Source organism: Emys orbicularis, chromosome 6, assembly GCF_028017835.1.
Source record: "Emys orbicularis isolate rEmyOrb1 chromosome 6, rEmyOrb1.hap1, whole genome shotgun sequence".
NCBI lineage: Eukaryota > Metazoa > Chordata > Testudines > Emydidae > Emys > Emys orbicularis.
In genome coordinates, this window is record NC_088688.1 from 43,644,037 (window position 1) to 43,671,329 (window position 27,293).

General features: G+C 40.9%; 1 protein-coding gene across 1 annotated transcript in view; it reads left to right on the forward strand.

Moving 5' to 3' along the window:
* Positions 1 to 214: 214 nt before the first annotated feature.
* The window catches only part of CDK7 (cyclin dependent kinase 7), a 32,686-nt gene continuing 5,607 nt past the window's right edge, over positions 215 to 27,293 (forward strand). Inside the window, exons 1-10 of the mRNA XM_065406579.1 lie at positions 215 to 284; positions 6,270 to 6,329; positions 7,615 to 7,648; positions 12,000 to 12,067; positions 14,761 to 14,829; positions 16,891 to 17,001; positions 17,654 to 17,772; positions 19,292 to 19,391; positions 21,182 to 21,268; positions 22,659 to 22,808. Of these exons, the coding sequence (XP_065262651.1) occupies positions 225 to 284; positions 6,270 to 6,329; positions 7,615 to 7,648; positions 12,000 to 12,067; positions 14,761 to 14,829; positions 16,891 to 17,001; positions 17,654 to 17,772; positions 19,292 to 19,391; positions 21,182 to 21,268; positions 22,659 to 22,808 (858 nt within the window). The 5' untranslated portion in view covers positions 215 to 224. The remainder of the gene's footprint in view (positions 285 to 6,269; positions 6,330 to 7,614; positions 7,649 to 11,999; positions 12,068 to 14,760; positions 14,830 to 16,890; positions 17,002 to 17,653; positions 17,773 to 19,291; positions 19,392 to 21,181; positions 21,269 to 22,658; positions 22,809 to 27,293) is intronic.

The window sequence follows — 27,293 nt, forward strand, 5'->3', positions numbered from 1 at the left end:
CAGGATCGGAAGGGGCTGACACCGCTTCGGGGCTGGAGCCCAGGGCGACGAGCGTGCGTCGCTTAGCGACTGTTGCTAGAGCCGGACGATGGCGTCGTGAGGAGGACGCCGCCGCTACTAAAGCGCATGCGCAGGGAGCTCGGGGAAGGGGCGGGGTTCCGTGTACGGGGCCGGAAGCAGCGGGCGGCTCAGGCAGTGGCGGTTTTAAATCCCCCTGGGCAGTGATGGACGCGCGGGCGCGAGCTAAGCGCTACGAGAAGCTCGACTTCCTGGGCGAGGGGCAGGTGAGGTCTGCGCGGGGGGCCTGCGGAGTTGGGGGCAGAGGGGTTGGGCCTGCCTGTGCTGTGGGGGGTGGGGTCTCGGCTGGGCGCAGGGGGGCTGGGCCGGCCTGTGCTGTGGGGGGGGGGGGGTCTCGGCTGGGCGCAGGGGGGCTGGGCCGGCCTGTGCTGGGGGTCTCGGCTGGGCGCAGGGGGGCTGGGCCGGCCTGTGCTGTGGGGTTTCGGTTGGGGCTGGGCCTGCCGGTGGGGTGGGGTCTCGGCTGGGCGCGGGGGGGCTGTGGAGTGGTGGGGGGTGTCTCGGCTTGGGGATCAGGGGGGCTGGGCCGGTGTTGTTGCCTTGTGCTCCCAGGATATAAGAGACAAGCTGAGTGAGACAAGGCCACCTGCTACATATTAATTATACAATTGTGTCGCTCATGTGCTGTAGGGGTGTTTCAATTAAAAAAAAAAAAAAGACTTCACTAGGATCTCAGGGGAGGGTATGAACCCACTGGGATAGTATTATACGCTGTTTGGGCTTCACTCTCCTGTATTCACTTGTCAAGTACTCTCCATTCTGGTTCTGATAGCAAGTTGCTCCATAGCACAATGTCATTTCTGTTCATTCTTCTCCTTTTTCCCAGGGTCAGGGGCAACTTGTCCTAATTGCTTTTCGATGCACTAACTTGAGGAAAAATCTTTATCTTACTGCTTACTACCTGACACATTTCAGTAGGAAATGTTTCTCCTCTGTCTCATTGAATGCAAAGTTACTTCTCTTTGGGTTTAGACAAGAGTATATTTTGTGCCTTTGCACTTCTAGTTTGTGGTCACTGAATTAGGGAGAATCTGTCTTGGTTGTACACATTTCATTGTGGTAAAATGGTCTGCAGGTAGGAAGTTCCATGCAGGGATCTGAAGCAGTCCACTTTATTGCTGTTTGTTTGTCCTTCATTGGTGTGTTTGAGATGTTGCTCTAGTATTTTGAGCATCTTTTCGTTTTCATTGCTTGCTTTGCTTGTCAGTGGGTTGGAGGTCTTGCACTTAAGAAATGATGATATATAGCAGTAAATTGTGCTTTCATTTAGATTTAGCTCTCCTAAATCTAAGGCGATTGGGGTAGAGGTAGTATTTGCTGCTTTGGTTGTGGTGGCATTAGAATTTGAATATTCTTTTCTGTATATTGATTAATAGGAGGAAATCATCCCAATTCTGCTCTGTTCCTGTGCAGATGGCATATGTTTGCAGAACTGCAGATGTAGGGTTTCTGTTGGGGGGGCTTATCCCAGTTAATGTAATTTAAGTTGGGCCCCCAATTTCACTCCCATAAGTAAAATGGGTTGTGTTGTTGAATAGCTTTTAGTGGTTAGTTTATTGTGGGGAGGGGAGAGTGGGGTTGTGTGTTTCTATCTGAGTGGAAAGCCTGGAAGGTTATTTCTTTAATTCTGATAGCCCATCTGAAACTTTCTGATGTATTTATAATAAGGTCTAGGTATCTATAATTAAGTCTGTTCCATCTTCAAGTCTCTCAAAGAAAAATGTCCCCTGTTCTGGCTGTTTAGGGACTTTTCTTTTTAAAAAACTGATTCTCTCCCTGCCCCTGCCAAGGTTGACCTGTATTATAGTAGGCTTCTAAGAAGGAGTAAGATTCTTTGCAAATCATCTTGAGTAGATGATAGTACAACTAGGTTCCCAGCATACAGCAGTCAACTTATGAGTCCATTAGTGGGAGTTCTGAATTTGGGAATTGTTCCACTAGAGTTGGTAGGTCATTGATGTATGGATTGAAGAGAGTTGGTCTGGTTCTATTCATGGACTCTTTCTTTATAGGTCTTGAAAGTGCTCTATTCTGGGTGGCTGGGCTTTAGTTATGTTGGTTTGGTTTAAATTCTTTCCAGTTGTGCCACAAGAAACTGGTGTCTATTGCATCTTCAATTTATGCTATGGTGGAGCCCTGGGCTAGCCTATGCAACAGAGAGGTGCTGCGCAGAGTGAGGATGGTGGCAGTTTAAGGTCTGTACTCTGGTTAGCTCCTGTCCCAGAATGAAATTGAGAAGGATGCTGATAAGAGGTGGCCTTGTGCTATGTAGTACCTTGCCACAAGATCAGGAAGGGACAGTAATGACAAATAGACACAGAGGATTAGATCCCCCACAGTGTGTAATCCTATCCTAGGTAGATCATATGAGAGATACCTGAGGGATGTTTTTCTCATGCCCTGGCAACACTTGTCATGCCAATAAAGTCACATTGACGTGAGGGGCTATCATCACGTCTATTGGTAGCTGTAGTTCAGGCCTGCACAACATGCGGCCCGTGTGGGCTCACTGTGCGGCCCGTGGGGGGCAAGCGGCGGGTGAGGGAGAGAGGCTGAGGAGGCGAGCTGGAGGGGTGGGGGGGTGAGGAGGTGGGCGGGCAGTGGCAGGGAGGCAGGTGAGCTGGCGTGGGGGGGGGCTGAGGAGGCGGGCGGGCAGTGGCAGGGGGTGAGGAGGCGAGCCAGGGGGCTGAGGAGGCGGGCGGGCAGTGGCAGGGGGGCAAGTGAGCCAGCGGCAGGGGAGGAGGCAGCTGAGGAGGCAGGCAGGTAAGCCGGCGGCCGGGGGGGCTGAGTACGTGAGCCGGGGCGGTGGGGGGCTGAGGAAGCAAGCGGCAAGTCAGTGGCTGACCTGTTCTACTGATCTGGTCTGGCTCCCATCCCCTCTCCAAGGGTTGCAGCTGTCTGGAAAAACAACAAGGAGTCTGGTGGCACCTTAAAGACTAACAGATTTATTTGGGCATAAGCTTTCATGGGTAAAAACCTCACTTCTTCAGATGCATAGAGTGAAAGCTGTCTGGAGGTGCCTTCCTTCCATGCCTTCCTCATTCACACTTCATTCATTCAACAGGGCAACTGATTACAAAGTGGGGGGAAGATCTTATTCTACTTCTAGCAAAAAGACATTTTTCTTTTACCTTAATTATACTACCTTAGGGGCCAGCTATAACATATTACCAAGGTTCAATACTGCTGTTTCAGCAGGGTGGGGCTGCGGGGGGCGGCGCTGGGGGGGGTGTTGTGTTTCGGGGGGGCTGGGTGGTGCTGGGGGGGGGGGGGGGGAGTTCGGCGGGGCCGGGAGGTTTCGGCCCTCAGTTGTTTTCTTTGGAGTAATCTGGCCCTCGCCGCTTTACGGGTTGTGCAGACCTGCTGTAGTTTGAGTATGGGGTCAGTGTGTGTGCCCTAAGGATGGGGAGGCATCTCTTTTGGGTAGTTTGGGGCAGGGTATGAGTATCGTACTTGGGAGTTTTATCCTTTTCCTCTGGTCTAAAGGTGTTTTTCTGATTTCTGGTGCATTCATCTAGGAATATAAACACTTGCATACCTTGTCCATCTAGTCCAGTATCCAGTCTGACAGAGGCCAATACCAGATGCTTCAAAGGAAGGTACAAGAAATTCTGTAAAGGACAAATACAGAATGACCAGCCCATAGGGGAAGCTTCTGTCTTCATTAAATATTTGGCTTTTGCACTGAACTTTGAGAGTTCTTATCCCTTTTATATCCGGATAAATATCTTTTGATGTTTCCAGTATCCATGTAAATATATTAATTCTGTTTTTAATCCTGTTCACTTTGGCCTGAGATCTCTTGTGACAGCAAGTTCTACATATTAATTACACACTGATAAAAGGAACCCTTTTTAAAACAGATTTAAATATGTTGTCTTTTAGTTATATTGAATGTCCCCTTTTTGTATCATGAGCATAAATTGGAGCCCTTGACTTCCCTTCTCTATCGCCTCCAGTATTTTTGTTAAACCTCCATCATATCTGCTCTTATTGGTCTTCTCTCTAATTTTTTTTCAGTCTCTTAGTTGGGAGTCTCTCCATGAATCTAATCACTTTCATTGCCAATTTCTGAACCCTTTCTCGTAGATCTCTTAATATAGAGTGACCTGAACAGAACAGTGTTCCAAGTAAAGGCATTCCATTGGTTTGTATAATGATATTAAAATATTTTCAGGATATTCTTTCCCATACTTTAGACCCTACCATTTTGTTTTTTGACCACTGCTGTGCACTGATCTGGCTGACACCTGTGACTTTTCTTGAGCAGTTACAATTAATTTAGAACTCAGCTTTGTGAATACATAGTTACTCCTTCCAAAGTGACTAGCCTTGCCTTTCTCAGCAGTGAATTCCATTCATCCTTATGATGCCTATTCACCTAGCTTTGTTAGGTCAGTTAATTAGGATTATTAGTGCCCCACTCTTCTCTAGTCTTGATTAACCTAAATAAGCTTGTCATGTATAAACTGTCACTTTACTGTTCATCTCTTTTTTTTCAGATCACTAACAAATATATTAAACAGAACCTTGAGGCAATCCACTGACATCTGTGGCATCTTTATACGAGACACATAATGGAGAGTCATATAGGCTTCTGTCTGTGGGTGGGCAATTCCAGTCACTATCCATTTATTGTGGGTAGTATCTACCAGAACGCTGGTTCCTGCTTTTACTCCATTATTGGGAGAAGGGCTTCTGCAGAGGAAAGAGCTATGCCTTCTTTGCCCCAAGTATTGCAAGATCCATTGTGATAACTCATTGGATTTTCTGGAGCTGAAGGCCCTCCACCCAAAATACCCTTCTCCCCCACAAACCTTCAAGCTTCACATAAGAGACTATTAGGCACTATGTCCTAGGTGGTGGTAACTGTCATGGCAAGGCACTGAGGGCAAGATAGTTTGAGGTGGAAAAGGTCTAACTCACAGAACACTCTAGAGATAAGGATCAGCACCTTGAACTGGATCCAGAAGTCTGGAGGGGAGGAAAACGGGATTGTGAACATATCTGTTCAATGTGCACTTTTGGCCAAAAACGTCAACAATATTAGGATGCGTAAGGAATGAGATGGAAAGTTATAAAATGCCATTGTAATATTTTCTGTATTAATCAGTGGTTTGCTCTCACCTAGAATAATGTATTCCCCTTTGTTAGTTCTCAGAAAGCTTCAATATTCTGCTTGGATTAGAACTAGCAAGAAATTGCCACACATGACACCTCTCTAGGTAAAACTAGCACAGGGCTCATCAAACGTTGCCTAACCAAGACACTTGAAGCAACTAGTTAACAGTCAAAGACCACAACTCATGTAAAAAGAAGCTGATCATAACCTCTTATTTTGCCAACAATGGAATTCACTCAGTTGGTCATTGGGGGAACCACAGCCTTTATGTAGTAGTTAAAATTCACTATTTATTCAAGGCTTTAATTGACACATTCACTATCACTCAATGAGGATCTGCTCCCCATAGGAGGCTGCTATTCCTGCCCTGTATTTTTTTTCTTCTCCATCCTCCTTCCTCTGCTTCTTTCCCTCCTCTGCCTTTGGGCCAGTCTTCACTCCCACTCCCTTTCCCAGTCTGTCTGCTAAAGTGATCAGCAATGAAATAGTTAATGTTGACACTGAAGTCTCACTGATATTTAGAGTTGACACACCAATGGGGGTGGAGGGGGGGAGAGAGAGGGAGTTCATCTGTCTGTCACTGTTTCAGGCTGTCTGCAAACTCAGGCAGACACCACAACACTGGTTATGGTCATGTTTTGGAAGGCTTTCCTAGCTCCCTATGAGAGCTAGAAAGTTTTTAAACGTGAAAGCTCTGTTTCTGCACAATGAGTGTTGTTTGGATCACACAAATGCATCACAAAGGCTAGATCTGACCTGCTAGCCATATGTTAGACACCCCTGGATTGGATAAGAATATGCACAATTGTTATAGCTACTGCTAAAGAGACTTCAAAGGGGTATAAAACTTCATGCTTCTGTGCTTAAGCCAATCTCCAACAGCAGTTAGAGCATAGTCATGAGGGGCAGGATTTTTTTATGTTGGCCACTGCTGAAGATGGGCTACTGAACTATAAGTTTGATCCATTATGGCAATTTCTATGTCTATGAAGAACACTACATTATTGCACTTACCTGTTATATGATTAATAATAATATTGTAAACAAGGACTACTGTTTTTTCTTGTCTTAGTTTGCCACTGTTTATAAAGCAAGGGATAAGAACACCAATCAGATTGTTGCTATTAAAAAGGTGAGTGTTTTGTGTGCTGTTTTATGTACGTACTCTGCAATCAGGTATCTAGTTGCTCTTGAAACTGTTCAATGGCTTTATCAATTTAAAGGGAAGCTGTGATTATTTATTCCTATGGCACCAACAGTGTGGTGGTTGACCAACTGGTTGACCAGTCCAAATCAGCCACCTCAAATGTTTTCATAATGTAAAATGCTGGCTTCAACACCATTACATTTCTAGGTTTGTGATTGGTCACCCAGCTCAGAAGCTGGAATTTTAAATATTGCAGACCACATTTTGGTGGTCTGTTACTTTTTATTACTTAAAAAAAACCCAAACATGCTTTTCCAAACATAATGTTAGTAGTGTTAAACTTTGGGTCTTCCACACACTTGTGTCCTCTTCAAAAGGAGTGTCTAATGTTTGTCCCCCTCAGATAAAGTTGTTTCCAGATAACCCTTTTAGATGGTCTGGCTATTGGTGTTGGGGGAAATCTTGCTTTTGACAGTCATAGATTTCTGTAATTTAGCCTTTGGAGTAAAATGTTTACAGTGTGATTGGTCTTTTCTGATTTGAAACACCACAACCTGATGAGGTTACAGTAAATTGTAATATTGAATATAAATGTTTTAGATATGCTTTGAGGGAAACTTACTATGATGGGATTACCATAATGAAGAAGCAAGTACCCCTCAGCTTGCTTAATAAGCAAAGTTGAGCCATTTCAATAATGCAGTCAGGTTGTTCAGTATTCATATTGTACTTCTACTACTGCTCCCATAAGGCTGTTGCTGTTTAAAATTGCTATGGAGAACAAACTTGTTTGCACTGTAGAATTGCTGTAAGATCACGTGAAGTTTTGTTGGTTAAAAAATAACTTCAGGACCGAAAAATGTTTAACATGGGATCAATCTGGTAAAATCAGAATAGCCTGTAAATTTGAGGTGGTTTGCAACAACCATGTGGATGCCAGTCTTGATAAAATTCGTACTTGGTATGATTCACCTTCTTGGGAGAAGCCCATTACTGGTGTCGTATGGCTTTGCAGGCCCAGACTGAGGTTGCAGTTACAAAACTCTTTGGTAAGATTGCATTATGTCTGGCTTTGGGAAACATAAACACCTGTTCCTTTTGTAAATGCCAAAGCTACAAATTCACTTCTAAAAATAAACTACTTAGCTATTTAAGATTTTTTGTTAGCATTAAAACTCAGTTTATCTTTGAGAAACTTATTGAGGTTGTCTTCAGGTGTTGAGGAATGTGATTCTAATTACAGATAATACAGCACTTACTATTTCTTTAGATTAAACTTGGACATAGATCGGAAGCTAAAGATGGTAAGTACTTAAAATACTTGTACACCATAACTTGTTTTGTCTTTTTGCCTTTAGTGTGTGACTGTGAACTTCCTACTGTTGCTGTAGAGCAGTGAATTAGTTATTTCATCTGTCCTAGCTGGAAAAGTGATAGCTATATTGACTAACTTAATCCTACTTCTTTGATGTAACTTTTCCACAATAACAATACCTCAACACATGCTGTGGGATGGAAAGAGAAACAAATAGAAAACTTCATATACTTTGCAGTGTTGAACATGATATAAAATCCTAGAGTGTCAAATCAATTGATTTCCATTATCTAAGATAAGTAGATGTAAATGAAATATAAATAGTGGCAAATACATTGAATTTTAAAACTTTTCAGTTTTTAATAATCTTTGGCTAGTCACATAATTATATTAGTTTACAACATTGAGTTTACTGTGTCTTTAACTTCTTTCTCCTTTGATTTCCTGCCCACATTTCTGTTGTATGTTTTATCATAGTGCTGTTGATGTGCATGGCATATTAGATTGGTAAGAAGCTAGTCCTTTTGTATTTCTTTTCACACTGGTGTCCCCAATGTCTCCCCGTTTAATATTATTCATGTATTTCAATCATAGTTAGCAGAAGGAAGATGACTGTAGGAAGAATTAGGCTTCAACTATGTGTTGGTGTGGATCTCATTGTAGGTGCATATGTGCCTCATGCATGCAAGATCCGATTTTTTTGAATAGTGGTGTCTAGCAGGGCCTGTCATACACCCTATGCCTCCTTGTGCTCTCATGCAAGCGCATAAAGAGTAGGGCAGGCACAACCCTCCCTAAGATCACTTTTATTGTCTGTGGCAGCAAGATGGAACCCAGCGAGTGTCCAACCCACTACTCTCTTCAGAGACCTTAAACAGGTTTTTTAAACTTTTTTGGGGAAGAAATTATCTTCACACTTTCATGCAAATGATGTTCCCAAAAAAAGAGATGAAATCAACTGACCCCACTATACACTTGGGTGAGGCACTTTGTGCCAACCACACTTTCATGATGGAATCCAAATCCTCAGGATTTCATCTCTGGCCATCCTGCGACAGATACACATGATGCCCCTTCTGTTTAAGGGGGAGCCACATCCCAGACAGGTGCTCTGTGTGCAAGTCTTTATGTGCCATGATCCAGTACAGGGACAATTGGCTCAAGCTGCATCTCCCTGAACAGTCCATACTGGTTACTTCAGGCCAAGAGATGATGGTTACAGCCAGAGTGGGGCTGGATAAAGCAGCATTGGCCAGCATTCCCTTGAGCACTCCATGTTCTGTGGTCAGGGGATGGAAAGAACGCAGAGAGAGCAGTATTGGTACTGATGATACCGACCACCTTAACGTTGGTGAAGTCCCCAGTGCGTGAGACCTTAGCACTGACAATGCTGGAACCAGTGACTTTGGTTCCTGTGCAAGCTACCTTGACACCTCAGACAATAAAATAACACCTATGCCTGCTCATAAACAGGACTCCAACTTGCATAGTTGTACCGAGCATAAGCGTAGCCCTGAAACCAAAGAGAAGTCCCAGTTAGAGCACATGAAATGTCAGTCCTCCAAGAACACAGTCCCTAAGCAGCTGGGCAGAGCAAGAGCCCTGACACTGATCCTGTTACTGTTACCTGTGATGGAGCTGAGCAAGGACCTAACACTTTCTGTAGAGGAACCCGTATACCATCTGCAAATGTTCCTGGTACTGATGAGGTGGACTGGACCAGGACTGGTGCCTTGCCAGTGCCCTTTGAAGGGAATATACACACCTTGCCATTGCCTATATATTCTTGTCAGCATTGAGCAGAGATCCTTTGCCCCTGCCAATGGAGAATGATCCCAAAGAGGGCATAAGGAAGCCCCCATTCAGAGCACTGAGTGCTGCGCCAAATGGCATGGGAGTGACACTGGGTCAGCTAACAAGGCCAGTACCCATGTAATGTCCCACCTTGGCCATATTGGTCTTATTGGGACCTGTCCTCCCACACCAGATGATCAGAAATTTGTGGTGCCACCTCTTGTTGCAGAACTGAGTTGGTGGAAGGAACCCAGAAACATTCATGGAGTGGTACCATCTTCTGCCTCCTCCCTGACAAAGACTTTAATCATGGATGTGTCAAGTACTGATTGGGAAGCCCACCTGGACAATCTACAAATTCAAGAGAATTTGTCCTCAGAAGACCTGGGGTTCCACATCAAGCCATCAGGTTAGCCTGTAATCCAACAGTGCATTTCTTGTAGGACAACAGCTCTGCAATATGCTACATAAACAAACAAAGAGATGTATGCTAATTTCCTCTCTGCCTGGAAGCCATCAAGTGCTGGACATGGTGCCACCAATACTGGAGAACATCAATGGCTCTTCATCTCCCAGGTGTCAGCATCAACCTGGCAGACTTCCTAAGCAGGCAGGCAATTACCACCATGCCACATGCTAAACTTTTGTCCAGAGTGGTCATGAGTTTGGGGTCGCTACCAGATGCCGCCTTTCTGCAGTGGTCCCAAGGCCTATTTTATGCCTTTCCACCAATTATCCTGACCCTCAGGATGACTTCCAAAATCAAAAGGGACAAAGCCATGATTATTCTCCTAGCTCTGTGCTGACCTGAGGCAGTCTTGGCTGACAGACCTGCTACAAATGTCCATCCAGCCTCAGATCCAACTCCCAGACCTCATCTTGCAACACCATGATAAGATACTCCATCCAGACCTGAAACCCCTGCACCTATTCTATGGCTATTGGCTAACTAAGTACCACAGATACAGAATTCATCTAATTGGAAGAGGTTCTCAATGTGAGCATTGGTCCAGGTCTCAATACTGAACATTCTCTACTACTTGTTGCATTTAAAACAGGCTGGCCTTTTGTTAATCTCTTGGGGTCCACCTATTCAGTGATGCTTGGTCTTTTCTAACCCCACAATATCTAAATTTTTCAAAGGGTTGCTGCACACTTACCCACTGTTCAGAGAACAGAATCCTGCCTGAGATCTCAGTTTAGTCTGAGTCTCATGGAGGCCTCTTTCCAACCTTTCACAGAATGCAGCTTACACCACCTATCTCTGAAGATGGTCTTCCTAGACTATTGCTTCAGTCAGGAGATTGAGTGAGCTTCAGGCACTTATGTCTGTACCTCCCCATACCACATTACATAAGCACAAAGTGATGTTGCAACTTCACTTGAAGTTTGTTCCTAAGAGTGTCTCAGAATTTTATCTAAGCCAGTCAATCAAACTTCTTTTGTTTTTCTCAAAGCCACACTCAGCACTGGGAGTGTGTGCGTGTCCAGGACTTGGCTTTATTATATTGACAGCACCAAACCGTGCACTTCATCTTTCTAGCCATAGGTGGGCACTCTACAGGTCAATCTCTTTTCAAAGAATATTGAAATGGATAACACAATATATCTTGCTGTGTTACTTGCTGGCTGGTGTATCTTTTCCATTAAACATCATGACTTGCTCCACCAGAGCACAAGCAACATCCTCCACTTGTTTTAGGAACGTTCCAAAACTGCTGACTTACAGATTTCTAATGTTGAGTAACCCACTGACCTTTGTCAAACACTATGCCTTGGAATTAGCCACCAGGTCAGCTGCCACGCTTGGGAGAGCAGTATTTCAATCACGGTTTTACTGATATAGCTGTAACTTACTCCCACCATCCTGAAGAGGATACTACTTGACTGTCCCCTACAGTGGGATCTACACTAACATGTACTTGAAGGAAGAAATATTACATACACTACAGTAACTCTAGTTCTTTGGTATCTTGTTGGTGTGGATCGCACATACCACTCTTTATCCTCCTCTCACATGGGAGCATGAGGAGGCAGAGTGCATATGCTGCCCCGATGGACATTGCTATTCAAGAGAATCTCCCCTCTCGTGGATGATGCACATATACAACCACAGTGGGATCCACAGTTATTGCTGGATAAGTAACCATTTTTTTAAAAAGCCTTAAAATTGTTTGACAGGTCAAGATTTGATATACTCTTCTAGGTCTATGCCACAACTTCTCTATTTTGCCAAAAGGGGGCATACACTGCTATAGAAACAGTCACATCATAAGGTGTGAATTTCCACCTACTTGGTAGTTGTGAAGTATTTACTGTTGTCTGCTATGATAATGGTGCGTATCCAACTTTGAATTACAGTGATGTACTTAGTTGCCATTCTGCAAACTGAATGCATTTTTTTCTCACTTTAGTCTAGTTCATAATTTCTCAAACAATCATAAATGACCAACATACAAAAGAAGCTGAATTAGAAATTATTGGTAGCTAAATTGAAGTTTTTATATGCTGCTCCTGCCTTTAATGTGATCTTTCTTTCAATCTAGGAATCAACAGAACGGCCCTGAGGGAGATAAAATTGTTACAGGAGCTAAGCCATCCAAATATCATTGGTGTAAGTATAACATGAATACTACTTGTGGCATATGCTGTAAGTCAGTCCCTGAATACTGTAGATCTAGTCTGCCACAAAGACTTACTGCTGTGATCATGGAGATTTTTATCTTAATTCTTATACTAGCTGTCTTGCAAGTTGGCAAACCATGATAAAATAACTTGCATTTTTGCCAAGTGTTAGTTGGAAACTTTTGCTGTTTAGGTGGGGAGAGAGTCTCAAATCCTGAAAAATTCAAATTTAAAAATAAAATTGCTTGTGAATCAATGCGATGTGGCATTTCCCTGATTTTTTTTGCATGTTGTTCTCTTGCGTCTGCTGTTGCTTAGGAAAGCTGAACAGCAACAATGTGAAACTGACAAGGTCTGTTCAGTTTCACTAATGCTATTTAAAATCCAGTGGGCTGCAGTAATACTTGTAGTTCAGAGCATGCATTTTTTTTAGTTGTTTGACTTTCAGCTTCAGATAAATGTTTGTAAAGGTAAATACTAGTGATGGTTGATTCTCTGAACGGTTGGTTCAGATAGACGTACAAAAGTTCAGATGCTTTATTTAAATATTTTCCCTGGAAGTATACTGTTCTTGCTGGATCTCAAGCCCATTCTTACAGCATTTCCATACTTGTAGCTGAAACCAGGAGGTGCTGAAACACATGAATTAAAAAGCAGTTAACTTGACTGCAAACATTCAAAAAAGGCTTTAGCTTGTCATAAATATAAAAAGGATAGCATAAAATCCCTCTTTGGCAGCTGTACTAAATTGCTTTACCTGTAAGGGGTTAAGAAGCTCAAATCTAGTTGGCACCTGACCAGAAGGACCAATGAGGAAAGAAGATACTTTCAAATCTGGGGGGGGAATTTGTTTGTGGCTCTTTGTTTGTTCCCTCTCCGGATGGAGAGAGAGACCAGGCAGGTACATCATCTCCTGAAAACGTATCTAAAATGACAAAAATTGAAACCTTGTAAGTAAGGCAAGGAAATGCGTTAGGTTATCTTTTGTTTTGGTTTGTGAATTTTCCCTATGCTAAGAGGTGCATTCCTGTTTTGTAACTGTGAAGCTGAGCCAGAGGAGAATCCTCTGTGTTTTAAATCTTTTTTTTATTTAACCCTGTAATGTTACCTTCCATCCTGATTTTGCAGGTGTGATTAGTTTACCTTTTCTTTATAAATAAAGTTCTTCTTTTAAGAACCTGATTGATTTTAGTGTCCTAAAAATAAAGGGTCTGGTCTGTACTTACATTGAAGACAATTGGTTGGTATATTATTCTCAAGCCTCCCCAGGAAAGGGGGTGAAGGGGCCTGGGGGGATATTTTGGGGGGATAGGGATTCCAAGTGACCCTGCCCTGAATTTTTCTATAAATGACTTGGTGGTGGCAGCAGTACTGTCCAAGGACAAGGAAAGGAATTTGTGCCTTGGGGAAATTTTTAACCTAAACTGGTAGAATATAAGCTTAGGGGGTCTTTCATGTGGGTCCCCACATCTGTACCCCAGAGTTCAGGAGGGGGGGAGAACCCTGACAGCTTGTATGTTCGCAAAACAGTTTTGCTCATCCTAGTAAAGATGCTAAAATGAGTTTGTCTGAGTCTTTGATAACTTGCAAAACTTAGAAGTTCTCAATTGTCCACTTATGAACTGAAGTTCTAAATGCTGTATTATGGCCAAGAACAGTTTGCCAAAAACATACAAAGCTGAATCCACACAAACAGACAACGGGTACCTGACAATAGTCGGGGGGAGGGGGCAGAGTGAGGACAGGTGGCTTCAGCAATGTTACTGAGCATGCTCAGTACAAGCTAAGCAGCAAATCGGGCGGGGAGGCATGTGACCTCTTCCCCCCCCCCCCCCCCCCCCGGTCTCCCATCTGCACACAAGAATAGGTAACGCATTTCTGAAAGAGCAAGAACAAGGAAGAGACTCCATCATGCTCTTGTCTGCTCTGTTAGTTTGTGATATAACTCCCACTGTAGTTCAGGCTGTGAAGGTAATCCTATTTTACAGGAGTGTCTAACTCTGTTTTTAAAATATTCTTGGTAAAATGTAGTAGTAATTCATTGATATATATTTTGCTTTCCACAACCAACTCTCTGTACAACTTTTCATGAGTGATGTACCCAAATACTTGGATGCTAACATCTAACCTGTATTGTTAAATTTATTCACCTAAATTTGGGTTGCTGATTATGTACTACATGTAGCCTATACATTTTTAAACAAACTTTATATATGTGGATAATCTAAGCACTATACCCAGACATACAGACACTCTTCTTAACCTGTGTATTATATAATTTTTTAACATTAGCTTTAATAAAAAAAAATTAATTCTGTACAACTACTATGCCTTCCATTCAGGATCTGTTTTTTACAAAGACAAATTATGTAAGCCCTTTAACTTCCTTGTGAAGTGGATAAGACTGGTCATTTCTACTTTACAGGTGGGGAAACTGAGACACCGTTTGTAATTTTCTTATGGTCACATAGCAAGAAAGAGGCAGAGCCAGGCTGAATGTCAGATTTCCCCATACTGCCCTCTAATCACTACAGTATGTTCTCTTCCCAGTATATGCAACTCTGCTCCCCCTTCCTGAAAACCATCACAACACATACTGAAGTGACACAGCATTAAAATGGTATTAAAAGTACTCTGCAGTCAAATATATTTTCCATGTTGTGGTATATTTTGGTTTTCCAGCTTCTTGATGCATTTGGACACAAATCCAATATTAGTCTGGTCTTTGATTTTATGGAAACAGATCTAGAGGTAAGACTGCTTTAGCTGTTGCCTTCTTTTGATTCAATACTTGGAATGTTTTAATTTTCAATATTTTGCACAAAACCATTGAAATACTGGAAACTGTGATAATGTATTACTTTTTCATATTGATATCCAGATGGTATCTCCAAGTAAATGCATTTTGAAAATACTTATATCATGAAAGATTAGTGATTTGTATTTGTAAAAGATGAGACTCTATAACACTTTGTCAGTTCAGGTAGTATCTTTTTAAAATCGGTTTTATAGTATATTAACATTCATGCATTCTTTATTAGGATACAATGCTTTATTTTTTAATACTACTCTAGAGTGTCAGTAGACTTTTGTCAGGAAATAGTTTATTAATCTCATATTTGTGTAGAATTAACATTTTGAGACCCCAGTCATAGACCAGGACCTCGTTGTGCTAGACAATGTACAAATATTTACTATATTTTGTAATTAGTAGTAATAGGCATGCAATCCTGTTTGAATCAGTTCTGTTAGCTTGTGAATTGGTTGCATTCCAAGAAATATAGGTAACATATTATCCACTGATAGTTTTCTGTTTTGCTGGTGTTTGATCCCTATTGGAATCTAAATGAGTAAATATTTGCAGGGGATTTGATATCGCATGTTTTTATGCATTCTTCAAAATAAAGACTGTAGTAAGCAAGAGTGCATGTTAAGTCAATGATGGTTGTGCATATGCAATGACTCTCCATGCTTTATAGGGAAAAAGAGCTTAATTTAATGGCAGTAATCTGTCAGTATGTAATGCAGTGAGCAACCGGAAGAGCATATACAAACATTAAAAGAATAGTTGTATGTTTCGCTAATACCTGTAATGCCTGTCATCAAGGAAGAGGTGCTTAAACTAGAGGAATACAAGATCAAAACAAAGTTAATAGATTACTAAACAAAATGAAAGTTTTTTTTGCTGATAGCAATGTTTACCCTCTCCTTGATGATGTGCTCCAAATACTCATAAGAATTCAAGTTGAGACTTGTAAAATATCAACTATTAGTGTTGATCTATATATTTTCCTAATATGTTAACTTTACTTATCTATATAATTCAAAACTAAGTAAAATCTATTTTTATGACCTAGGATGCCATGACAAACTAGGACAAGGCAAAACAAAGCATTTATTTGTATTTTGGTAGCATCCAGAAGACCCAGCTGGGATCAGGATCTGTAGTGATTAGCATTGTACGACATATAGAAAACTTAATTCAGTCTAAGAACTATTTTAGATATTTTACAAATTTCAACTTGAATTTTTAAGCATGTTGGGAAATGGAAGCTATTGTAGGAATGCAAAGCATTATTAGTAGAAAACCAGTGGAGGGAGCAGTGTGTAGAGGCAGAGAGAATGTTTAAAAAATAGGATGGAGCAAGTTCATGAAAGATCTATACAAAAAAAGAGGAGGCCATTTTTACTTGGATTCTGAAACAAGTGGATTTGTTAAAATGGTAGTGAATAGGTCGTACCTCCATGTGTGTTCAGAGGGCTGTTGTGTTCTGCCAAGGCTAGAGTCTTGGAGCTATATTGAAGGAAGGTAAAATAGTTCAGACAGGGAACACAAAAGTATAAATGAGGATTCCTGTGAAGAAGGACTTGCCACAATAGCATATGCGGTATATTTTGTTGAGGTGGTAGAGTTATAGTTAAGCATATTCCTCTTGCCTAAGAGAGGCACTTTAGCTCTTGAAATAACTAGCTGGAAGAAGTTGAGATTTCAGATCAAGCTTATGTGGTCATGCAGGTAGAGAAAACATGGAGTCAATATAAACTTAACACAAATATGGTATCTGGAATATCCATGGTCTCCATTTAAATTTCCATTCTCCAGTGTAAATAGCTATATTTTTTTCTGAAGAAACAAGAATTTCCACTACTTTTTACACAACCCAGTGGCATAGAATCTTATTAGCAATTGCACCATGTAATATTCAACTTTGCTTAAAGGAAAATAGTAACATTAAGCAAAGAGAATTGTAATAAGGTAATTAAACATAGTTAGATTTTTGGTAAAAAGTTTCATAACCTGCTTTTTCCCAGGTTATAATAAAGGATAGTAGTCTTGTGCTGACACAATCTCACATCAAAGCATATATGTTGATGACACTTCAAGGACTGGAATATTTACATCAGCACTGGATTCTGCACAGGGTAAGTAAGAATACAATACCAATCCACTGTACAGTTAGGAAAGTATTCCCATTTACTTATGAAAGCCTTCCATTTCAAAATTGCGATAGAGTACTGTGGAATAACATTAATATATATAATGGTACTTTAAATCTTTTGATTGCAACTCTTATCTTGGCTGTTCTGAACTGGAAGTAACAACTTTATTGTGATGAAATAAATGGCGAAATGGAGTTTAATAAAAAGGGCTGGTTTCAAATGTGTAGTGGAAGGCTGCTAAATTGCATATCACTTTCTAGTTAATATATTTAAATTAATTTAAATAACTAGTGTACTGCACTTCAGGGAGCAAATGCATCTCTAAAACTTTTATTGTAACTGTCAGAGTAATGCCACAAAACTAAACTGCGGCTCTTTGGCAGCAAAGATATGGTCACACTTAAATCAGCTTTTTAAAGGTGTTTGGAAAATTTGCAGGTCAAGTAGTAGAAGTACGACAGCCAAAGACATACACAGGTGTAATGCAGAGTTTATTTTTGCAAAAAGGGCTTTCTATAAAGATAGAAGCTTGTCTCCTAGAATAACTTTAATACAAGAGTGCCAGGGGAGCTCGTTATTAGTCATGCTTTTATTGATACTGTCAATTTTATTGTCTTTGTCCCTTTCTTGACAGGATCTCAAACCAAACAATTTGTTACTAGATGAAAATGGGGTTCTAAAATTGGCTGACTTTGGCTTGGCAAAATCTTTTGGAAGCCCAAATAGAGTCTATACACACCAGGTAGTAACAAGGTAAGAAATAAAGCACTCTGCTTGGCTGTTGGATAGATGGGTATCTTGTAAAATCAGCTCTGTGCACAAACCCAAGAGCTAACTTTATATAAATGTGGCAATGGGAACCTGAATAACTGCTATAAAAGCTGACCTCGGTGCTTTGCAAGGTTATCTAATTGCTTTTCCGAACTATTAGAGAGACAAGATGGGTGAGGTAATACCTTTTATTGGACCAAATTCTCTTGAGAGAGACAAGCTTTCGGGTTTACGCTGAGCTCTTCTTCAGGTCACATGCAGGTGCATCTGAAGAAGTGAGGTTTTTTACCCACGAAAGCTTATGCCCAAATAAATCTGTTAGTCTTTAAGGTGCCACCGGACTCCTTGTTGTTTTTCAGGTCACATGTGTAAGCTAGAAAGCTTGTCTTTCCAGCAGAATGTGGTCCAATAAAAGATATTACCTCACCCACTGTCTGTGTAAAAAGGATTATGGAATACACGCCTGTATAAGATCTTCTGTAACTCTAGGTGTTGCCTTTTCTCCAGAAACACAAGGAAGTATGTACACTAGTCTTGTAAGTCCTGGTTGTAATTAACTTCTGAAACAACAAGGCTTAGGCTCTTTCTCTTGTATATTAACCAAATTATTTGCCCTGAATGTAGTATTCCTAACCACTCACTCATGTGTCTCTTAGGGTAACTAAATGGTCTTAATTGACATCAGATAGATCTGTTGGTTTTTTTTGTAATATTTAATACACACTTCTAAAAACAGAGTGGGGGTGCAAAGCACAACTGAACTGCCAGAATATTTTTTTCATTTGTCTATACTAATATGAATAGTTGGGATTTATTTTAATGTCTTCTTCTAATGGAAGAAATGAAGCTAGATTTGTGTTAGATATTTCATTAATGGCATAATTGCCAACATTTGGAACTATCTAATTTCTTCCATCTACTAAGCTGTTCTCGAATACTAGTGTATTCATCACTGCAAGTGGAATCTAATTAAAGTGTTATCTTCATGTGTAAGGTAAACTGAATTGTTTTAAGCAGTGATACTAGCTACTTTGCGTTAATAGTAACTGCTAGGATTCATTCTACACAAGAATCTCAGCACTTAAATCATCAGTGGCTGTCACTGTCGCTTTTGAGGTGTCTAGATATTGGCAGGAATTTTGATGCCTACTTATTTTGGTTCCTGACAAATAACCTTGATTGTTTTTCATTTATTCAGACTGCCAGTTATATCTTCTGTCTTTCAAGTTTGCAGTCCAGTTGTTTGCTAAGTGCAAACATGCTCTGCAATTTCGCTTTGTTTTGGGGAAGTGTGTACAACATCAGGATGTTGAACCACATCCTTAAAGGGGAAAAAAAGCTCTCTCCAAGATTTAGATCTTTTCAGACATGAACTTGATGATAAATATCCAGGGAGTGAGCAATAAACATTCTGTAACACTTCTGCTCAGTTAAATACTTTATTTGCATGCTGTGTTATACAAATTATCCTTGCTTGAAAGTGTTCCTGCTTGCTTTTCAGATGGTATCGAGCACCTGAGCTACTGTTTGGTGCTAGAATGTATGGTGTAGGTGTAGATATGTGGGCTGTTGGCTGTATCTTAGCAGAACTGCTTCTTAGGGTAAGCCTCAAACACAAATATTTGTGTTTATCCATAATATAATGTAGCTCTTGTACATAGGTTCTTATGTACTTCCATCTTTTGTATTTTAACCTTTGACATTTATAACCTCATACTATCTATTTTAATTAATCAACAGAAATCGGACATCTCATCTCGCATCACTTTTTTTATTAGCAAAGTCATGAATTGCTTGTACACCTCTACCCCGATATAACGCTGTCCTCGGGAGCCAAAAAATCTTACCGCGTTATAGGTGAAACCGCGTTACATTGAACTTGCTTTGATCTGCCGGAATGCGCAGCTCCGCCCCCCCGGAGCACTGCTTTACCGCATTATATCCGAATTCTTGTTATATCGGGTCGCATTATATCGGGGTAGAGGTGTATATCACTAGTGACTCTCGTTCCATATGCACTGAAGTACAATGTCTAGCAACGTTAAAAGTATGTACTAACTTTCCATGTGTTGTTCTTCCCCTACTAACCATGGACCGGTAGAACAAAGTTTAATGTCAACATCTGTCTAACCTTTAATGTGGTGGTTCTCAGATTTTGTGTATGGCTCATAGCTCTTCCTTGCATCCTTTTTTTTTTTTTTTTTTTTTCCCCCCCACTAGTGACTAACTCCTTTAAGTGGGCCCCTTACAATAGAGTTCCTTAGGAAAAAAGGTAGAGGAAGAGAGTAAAATTCTTTCCATTTCTGTTCAAAAAGCTAAACTCTCTTTAAAGTAGGATAAGCTTGAGAGAAATGATGTTGATATTTAAGAGGGTTAATGATGGAAATGGTAGGGTCCTATTGGACAATCTAATCCAATCCTGCAATGCAGGATACTGCACTACAGCATATTTGCTATTACTTTGTCTAGTTTTAGACAATTTTAAGAGACTTTTATCCAAAATGTCTCTTAAACAGATAACATTGAGAGGAAAATATAAACTAAATTTCACAAAAACATTGGGTGTCCCCTTTGCCTTGATTTTTTTTTTTTATGAATATGTTAGTTACACTGGCTTTTCAGTTTTGATTTCAGTTACCCTCACTGTTAATATTGTTATCTAATTCTTCACGCTTAACACATTAATAGTCACCTTATTCTTCAACTTCTGTCCCAGAACTCTATCTTCTGCCTTTGTGTATTGTAAGTACATGGCAGATTGAATTAGGCCAATTTCCTCCTCCTACTTCCAATGTAGTTTAAACTTGACAAGCACTGGTTAGGCAATTTCTAACCCAGTGAATCAGTACCCCATTATTTTTGCTTAAGTAGAGATCATTTAATTCCTAGTATTGTCATCACCGAATTCATTCTGAAATTCTGAATACAAAACCTAGATGGTCTCAAATATCAATCTTCCTCTTTCTTCACTAGTTGTGGGCATTGGAACGATCACAAAGTTATTGAGGAAAAATTTAAAACATGCAACTATACAGATTTAGGTTACTTTACATGGTATGTTTAAAATCTTTAGTAGGTTAGAAAGAGGCATACCTTTGTATTATCTCACTTACATAATGGTGGTTTAGTTTCATAATGGAAAATCTAGTGATGAGGTTAATGATGTCATGCCTAAATGTAAATGGCATTTGAAACCTATTTAGACGTTATGGTGAAGCCCCAAGCATTCCATCAGTGCCCATCTACAGATAGTTGGTATCCAAAGCCATGTTACTATAACAGTAGAATACTTTTCACAAAGGGAAAAATCAAAGTTGTTCCCCGGGAGTCCAAGTTCAGATGTTGATTAAACCTTTAAATCAGAATGGCTGTTGCATTTGCCTTCTTACAGGTTCCTTTTTTGCCAGGAGACTCTGATCTTGATCAGCTGACAAAAATATTTGAAACGCTGGGGACTCCAACAGAAGAACAGTGGCCTGTAAGTCCTTTAGTTAACAAACCTATCTCAACATTCTCTTTTTTTATATTACTGTTAACTGTTTGAATTAAATTTAAAGTTGTACCAAAATATTTGGAAATTACTTCAAAAAGACTGTTAGCTGAATTTACAAAACAAAGTGCAGCTAGTCCGGGTTTCCAAAACTGTTACTTGGATCAGATACCTGCTAATATAATAGCATGTGGTAACTTAAGAGTGAAAATAAAACTTCCCATAATAGACTTTCATCATGTGGTGATAGCCATGGACACAGAGGAGTGATAATTTAATGCTTTTTTGTTTCATCTTGTTTGATATAGCCACGTAGTTTGTAGGCATTTGCAAATGTGTTTTGATTCAGAATAGTTGTATGCGGTCATACCATAATTCAAAAGGAAATGTTTAAAGAATCTTGCAATATTTTATCATATTCTTGGTGCTTAATGAAAACTTTAACTTTGAAGAAATTCTTGTTTGTAGGATACTTGGCCAAAAGAGAGGATATATTCTGAAATTAATTCACAAATCTTGTAACTCTTCAAAATTAAGAACCTTAATTCCCTCACTTCTACAGACTATACAAGAGAGATGTAATTCATTCATTCATCATGTTTACTGCCACTTTAACATGCTGTGGTGTGCTTGGTTAAAACTTATTGCAGTATAAATGACGTTGCTAGAAATATTTAGCATCATTTGGCTATTTTAAGTCTATCAATATAACTTTGTATGATATTGGGGGAAGAAGAGAGGTGACTTGCAAACTGGATGAAAGCAACAGTAAGATATGCATTATTGCAACTTGAACAGGTGTTAATCTATTTGGCTCAATTCTTTTTTCAAAAGTTCTTCAGTTTCCCACTGCAGAAGCAGTTGCAGAGTATTACTTATGCAGAACATAGTCTCCCACATTGTTGATGCAAATGACTTCCATGTTAGAGAGGCCAACTTAAATTGCTTTTGTCTGAAAATCTTGTGTGTTCTTTTACTGCAAATCACTCCTAGGATTACAATAATGAGAGACTAGAGGGGATTTTTTTTTTTTCTTCAATTTTGTTAGTGTATTTGACCCTCTTAGGGATAGTTATTTTTGTTGTTTCCGTTCTATAGTCATTTACTTTCCCGCTTTGTGGAGGTCTTTACATTGCATAGTAGGAAAAATCCTTTAGAAAGGGTAGTGTGATTGTAAAACCACAACATTGATAAGTTTGTTACCTGAAACTAATGTAATAGTTTTTATTAAACTGACTCAATTTCAGATTGACAGTATGCTTTAAAAGTTGACTGTTACTTCTGATCCATAAGCTGCACCGTGGCAATTCCTTCAGTTGGGGTCTAAGCTTTTCTTTATTTGTTGTTTTAAAATCTGATTCCCATTTTGTTTTCATAGGGCATGTCTAGTCTTCCAGATTATGTAACATTTAAAAGTTTCCCTGGAATGCCACTTCAACATATCTTCAGTGCAGCTGGTGATGACTTGCTAGATCTTCTCCAAGGTCTATTCATATTTAATCCTTGTACTAGGGTCACAGCTACACAGGTATGGTAGAATGTTTGTATTGTATGTTATAGGTTGTGTACATTCTAATACCTCTTGTTAACATCAGTTCAATATCTCTTGGATACAAGGAGTGATAGTTGAGGTTTGAGAACAAATAAATAAGATGACATTTTTATTATAGCACATAGGAGTCCCTGGCATGGACCAGAACCTCATCTTGCTCTGAGCATATAACTACTATAAAACCTTCTCATGCTATGGAAGAGACTTTCAAAGGCATAAATGGCAGTTGGAAGTTAGATGTCTGTCTGCCACTTGTGTCTTTGAAAATCTCCCCCTACGGATCTAGGTTGAAGTTATGAAGATGAAAGATTTGTGGCTCCTAGGCTTTTTTGACACTTTCATTACATCCTACCTTTGCAACACTATTTGCATTACCACTACCATGTCTCCTAGGAACCCTAGTCATTGGTCAGGACCCTATTGTGGTGGGCACTGTACGCAGAACATAGACTGTGCATTTGGGGCAGGAGCCATGTTTAAGTATAAGACAAGAGACGATAGGTACAGACAGATGAGGGAGTACAAGGAAACTATGAGACAGTATGGGTCTACTTGGTAGTCTGTGGTATCAGTACACTGTTCAGCTACCTGGTGAACTTTGAGCTTTACATGTCTTCATACAGGACCTTCCATCCCTTATTTTATAAACGTTGAAATCATAAATTCATATTAAAATTCAATTTTTCTCAGTTTCTGTTGAAACTCTTGACTCTCCTTGGTTTTTACAGTAGGAGCCTTATCCCAGAATTTTCATATCAAATCTGTTGCTGAAAGTCTATCTGTGACAACTTTTCTTTGTCACTTTGTGGGGGATGGATCCATATATTCAGTACTGATGGGTTCTTCAGTCTCCATGCTATATGAGGCAGAGTCGGATGTTTTGATTGGCTGGGCTGATTCTCCAGGTAACTGCTTTCACTGGGAAGTAGTGACTCAAAAAGATTTGGGGCTTGTGGTGGATAAACAGATGAATATAAGCTCCCAGTGTGACACCATGGCCAAAAGAGCTAATGTGATTCTGGGATCATAAATGGGAATGAGGAGTAGAAGTAGAGAGGTTATTTTACTTCTGTATTTGGCACTGGTATACTCCTGGAATACTGTGTACAGTTATGGTGCCCACAATTTGAGAAAGATGTTGATGAATTGGAGAGGGTTTAGAGACGAGATTAGAAAACATGCCTTATAGCAGAGGTTCTCAACCTTTCTTTCTGAAGCCCCCCCAGCATGCTATAAAAACTCCACAGCCCACCTCTGTCACAATAATGGGTTTTCTGCATATAAAAGCCAGGGCTAGCAACAGGGCAATTGCCTGGGGCTTCATGCCACAGGAGCCGCCACAAAGCTACATTGCTCAGGCTTCGGCTTCAGCCTCGGGTGGCAGGGCTCAGGGCCTGAGCTTCAACCCCATGCGGCAGGGGCTTTGGCTTTCTGCCCTGGGCCCCAGTGAGTTTGATGCTGGCCCTGCTTGGCAGCCCCTCTGGGGGCCTTGGACCCCTGGTTGAGAGCCACTGCCTTATAGTAATAGACTCAAGGAGCTCAATCTATTTATCTTAACAAAGAAGGGTAAGAAGTGACTTGATTAGGTAGATGGTGACTTGATTAGGCATAAGTAGCTATATGGGGAAGAAATATTTAATAATGGGCTATTTAATCTAGAAGAGAAAGGTACAACACCATCCAATGGCTGGAAGTTGAAGCCAGACAAATTCAGACTGGAAATTTTTAACAGTGAGAGTATTTAACCATTGGAACACAACAGTTTACCAAGGGTTGTGGTGGATTGCCCATTACTGACAATTATTAAATCAAGATTGGATGCTTTTCTAAAAGACCTGCTCTAGGCAATTTTGGGCAAGTTCTATGGCCTGTGCTATACAGGAGGCCAGACTAGATGATCACAATGGTCCCTTCAGGCCCTAAAATGTAAAAAGAGCCCCTCCAGAATTTTCTCTGCCTCCAAAGATGCAGCAGGCTAAGAGTGAGGGCCTTTGTAGGCTGTCCAAAACCTGATGAATTTTTTCTTTTCCTTTTTGTTTTTTGTTTTTCCCCCTAGCTTCTTTTTTTCCTGAGCCTCTCTACTCTTTTAGTGTGTGGAGTTGCTAAAAATGTTTTCCAATGGGCTCTAAAACTGATCCTTGCAATCCCTTCCTGGCCATCCTGTTTAAGGTGGGATGATAAACCTAGTGAAGACAGAGTATGTGACTTAAAAGTCTTCCTCCCCTCCCCCCGCCAAAGTTTTCACTGACAGAAGGGTGGAATCAGCTCTCTGAAGAGACTATGAAGAATTCTCAGGAGCACATAGAGTACGATTGACAATGGTCAGGCTTTTTTTGCCAGAGCAGTACTTCGTTCTTCTGAGTCCATGCTCTCTGACATTCCAAAAAAGGTGAAAAGGGCCAAGGAGTTGGGATCATCCTTCGAGAATTTCCCTAACATCTGCTCTACTTTGACACCTCACTCGATGCTTTCAGGTCCTCCACCAGATAGAGGACTCTAGCATAGTGGCAAGAAGGCTCCTCTGACTGTGGGTGTGGAAGGTGGATATTTCCTCAAGACAGGTTTTTGGTAGCAAACCTATACTTGGGGGCAAAATGTTTGGGGGCGGGGCAATATAAAAAGGGAGATCTAAAGCACAGTACAAACTTTAAACCATTTTAGGCATCCCTTTTGGGGTTATGGAGCTTCATATAGATAATGGTAGGAGAGATGACAGATTCTCTAAGAATAGATGGGAGAATACCAGGCCTATTAAATGCAGAGGTGACTCATTCTCCAGGAATGTCTCTAAGAGCAATCAGTGACTCCCTCCCTCCAATATTCCGTGAGGGTGCAGGTGGGAGCCTGGTTGTTTGGTTTTTTTGTTTTTGTTCCAAACTGGTTTGCTGCCACCTCCATGGACAAATGGTTGACACACATCTTTTCCAAACGTTATGCCATAGAATTCTAAAAGACCCTCTCTTCCCCTGGCTGCCCAGCCCATCCAAGAGGAAGGCTATGCTCTGGCAAATAGACGGCCTTCTCCATATCAGGGTGATTGAGCCTGTCCTAGACCAGGATCAGTATTGGGGCTTATAGTCCATACTGTTCCTGATTTGTGAGGCAATCATGGAGGACAGGGATGTCCTGGATTTAAAGATTCAACAAGCTGATCCATTTCCACAGGTTCAAAATGGACACTGCTCCTGTCTGTCATGATAGCTACCACAATGGGGATTTCCTAATCTTTGTCAGCCTCAAGGAACCATATCTTCACATTTCCATCCTTACACAGATGGTACCTGAAGTTTGCACATGCTGTACAAAGCCCATTTTTGGCACTGCCACTGCCCCCAAAGTAGTCACAGATACTAGGGGCATCTCTGAACAGTATCTGTATCATTTTCTCAATGGCATTCTGATAAAGAGCCTCCTTCCTACAGAAGTCTTTCAAATGCACCCAAATGACCAGTGCACACCCTGCAGAAACATGGATTTATAATCAATGTGGAGAAAAGCCAGCTTGTCCCTACCCAGACAATGGAACACCTGGGATTTGGGCTGAACACTACACTTCACAGGACCTTCCTCCCTGAAAATGGGCAAGTACAGATTCTGGAGAAAACCTACAAGATCCTTCACAGTCAACACTACTCTATGAAGATTTTCTAGGCATGTTCATTTCATGCATATACCTACTGTCACGGGCAAAATTTCATCTCTGGTGCCTGCAGTACTGCCTACTCAGCTTCCCTGCTCACATTCACAATTTCAACTCTCCCTAGAAGACTTCTCTCCACAGTAAAAGGACCCTTAGATGGCAATTACAACAAGATTCACAGACTGTATCTGCTTGGCAGAACCACAGAGATGCAATAATGATGGATGCCAGCTTGGAAGGGTATGGAGCTGACACATCTTTTGAAACACATGGTACAAAGTCAGGGTCACTGACAGAATCTCACTACGCCATAAACTGTTTTGGAATTGCAAGTGATTCACCTAGCCCTTCAGGCATTCCTCCCCACCTTATGAATACAAGTATGTGTCTTGAGTTTAGTCAGCCTGACTGCCATAGCATATGTAAACAGATGGGGCACATGGTTGAGCCTGCTACAAGCAGAAGCCACATCTTTCTTCCAACGGGCTGAGAAAAACATTGTCACTTTGAACCATGCATATGAAAGGGCAGCTGAATGCCAGTGATTGGCTCAGCTGCAAAAGCTCGGAGCAGGGGAAATCGTGCCTTAATCATGCCTCCACCAGAGGTGTTCAAACCCATAGCCCAGACCTTTGGGAAACTAACATGGAAGCTCCAATGCCAAAAACCACTCCTATGCCAGGAAATGAGATTGTCGGGCCAGGGGAATCAATGACCTCCTAGGTATGGCCAACAGCTCTGCTATATGCATTCCCTCTTTTTCCTATAACATGCAGCATCTAACAGAGACAACAGGCTGTAATTCTGATTGCACCGCACTG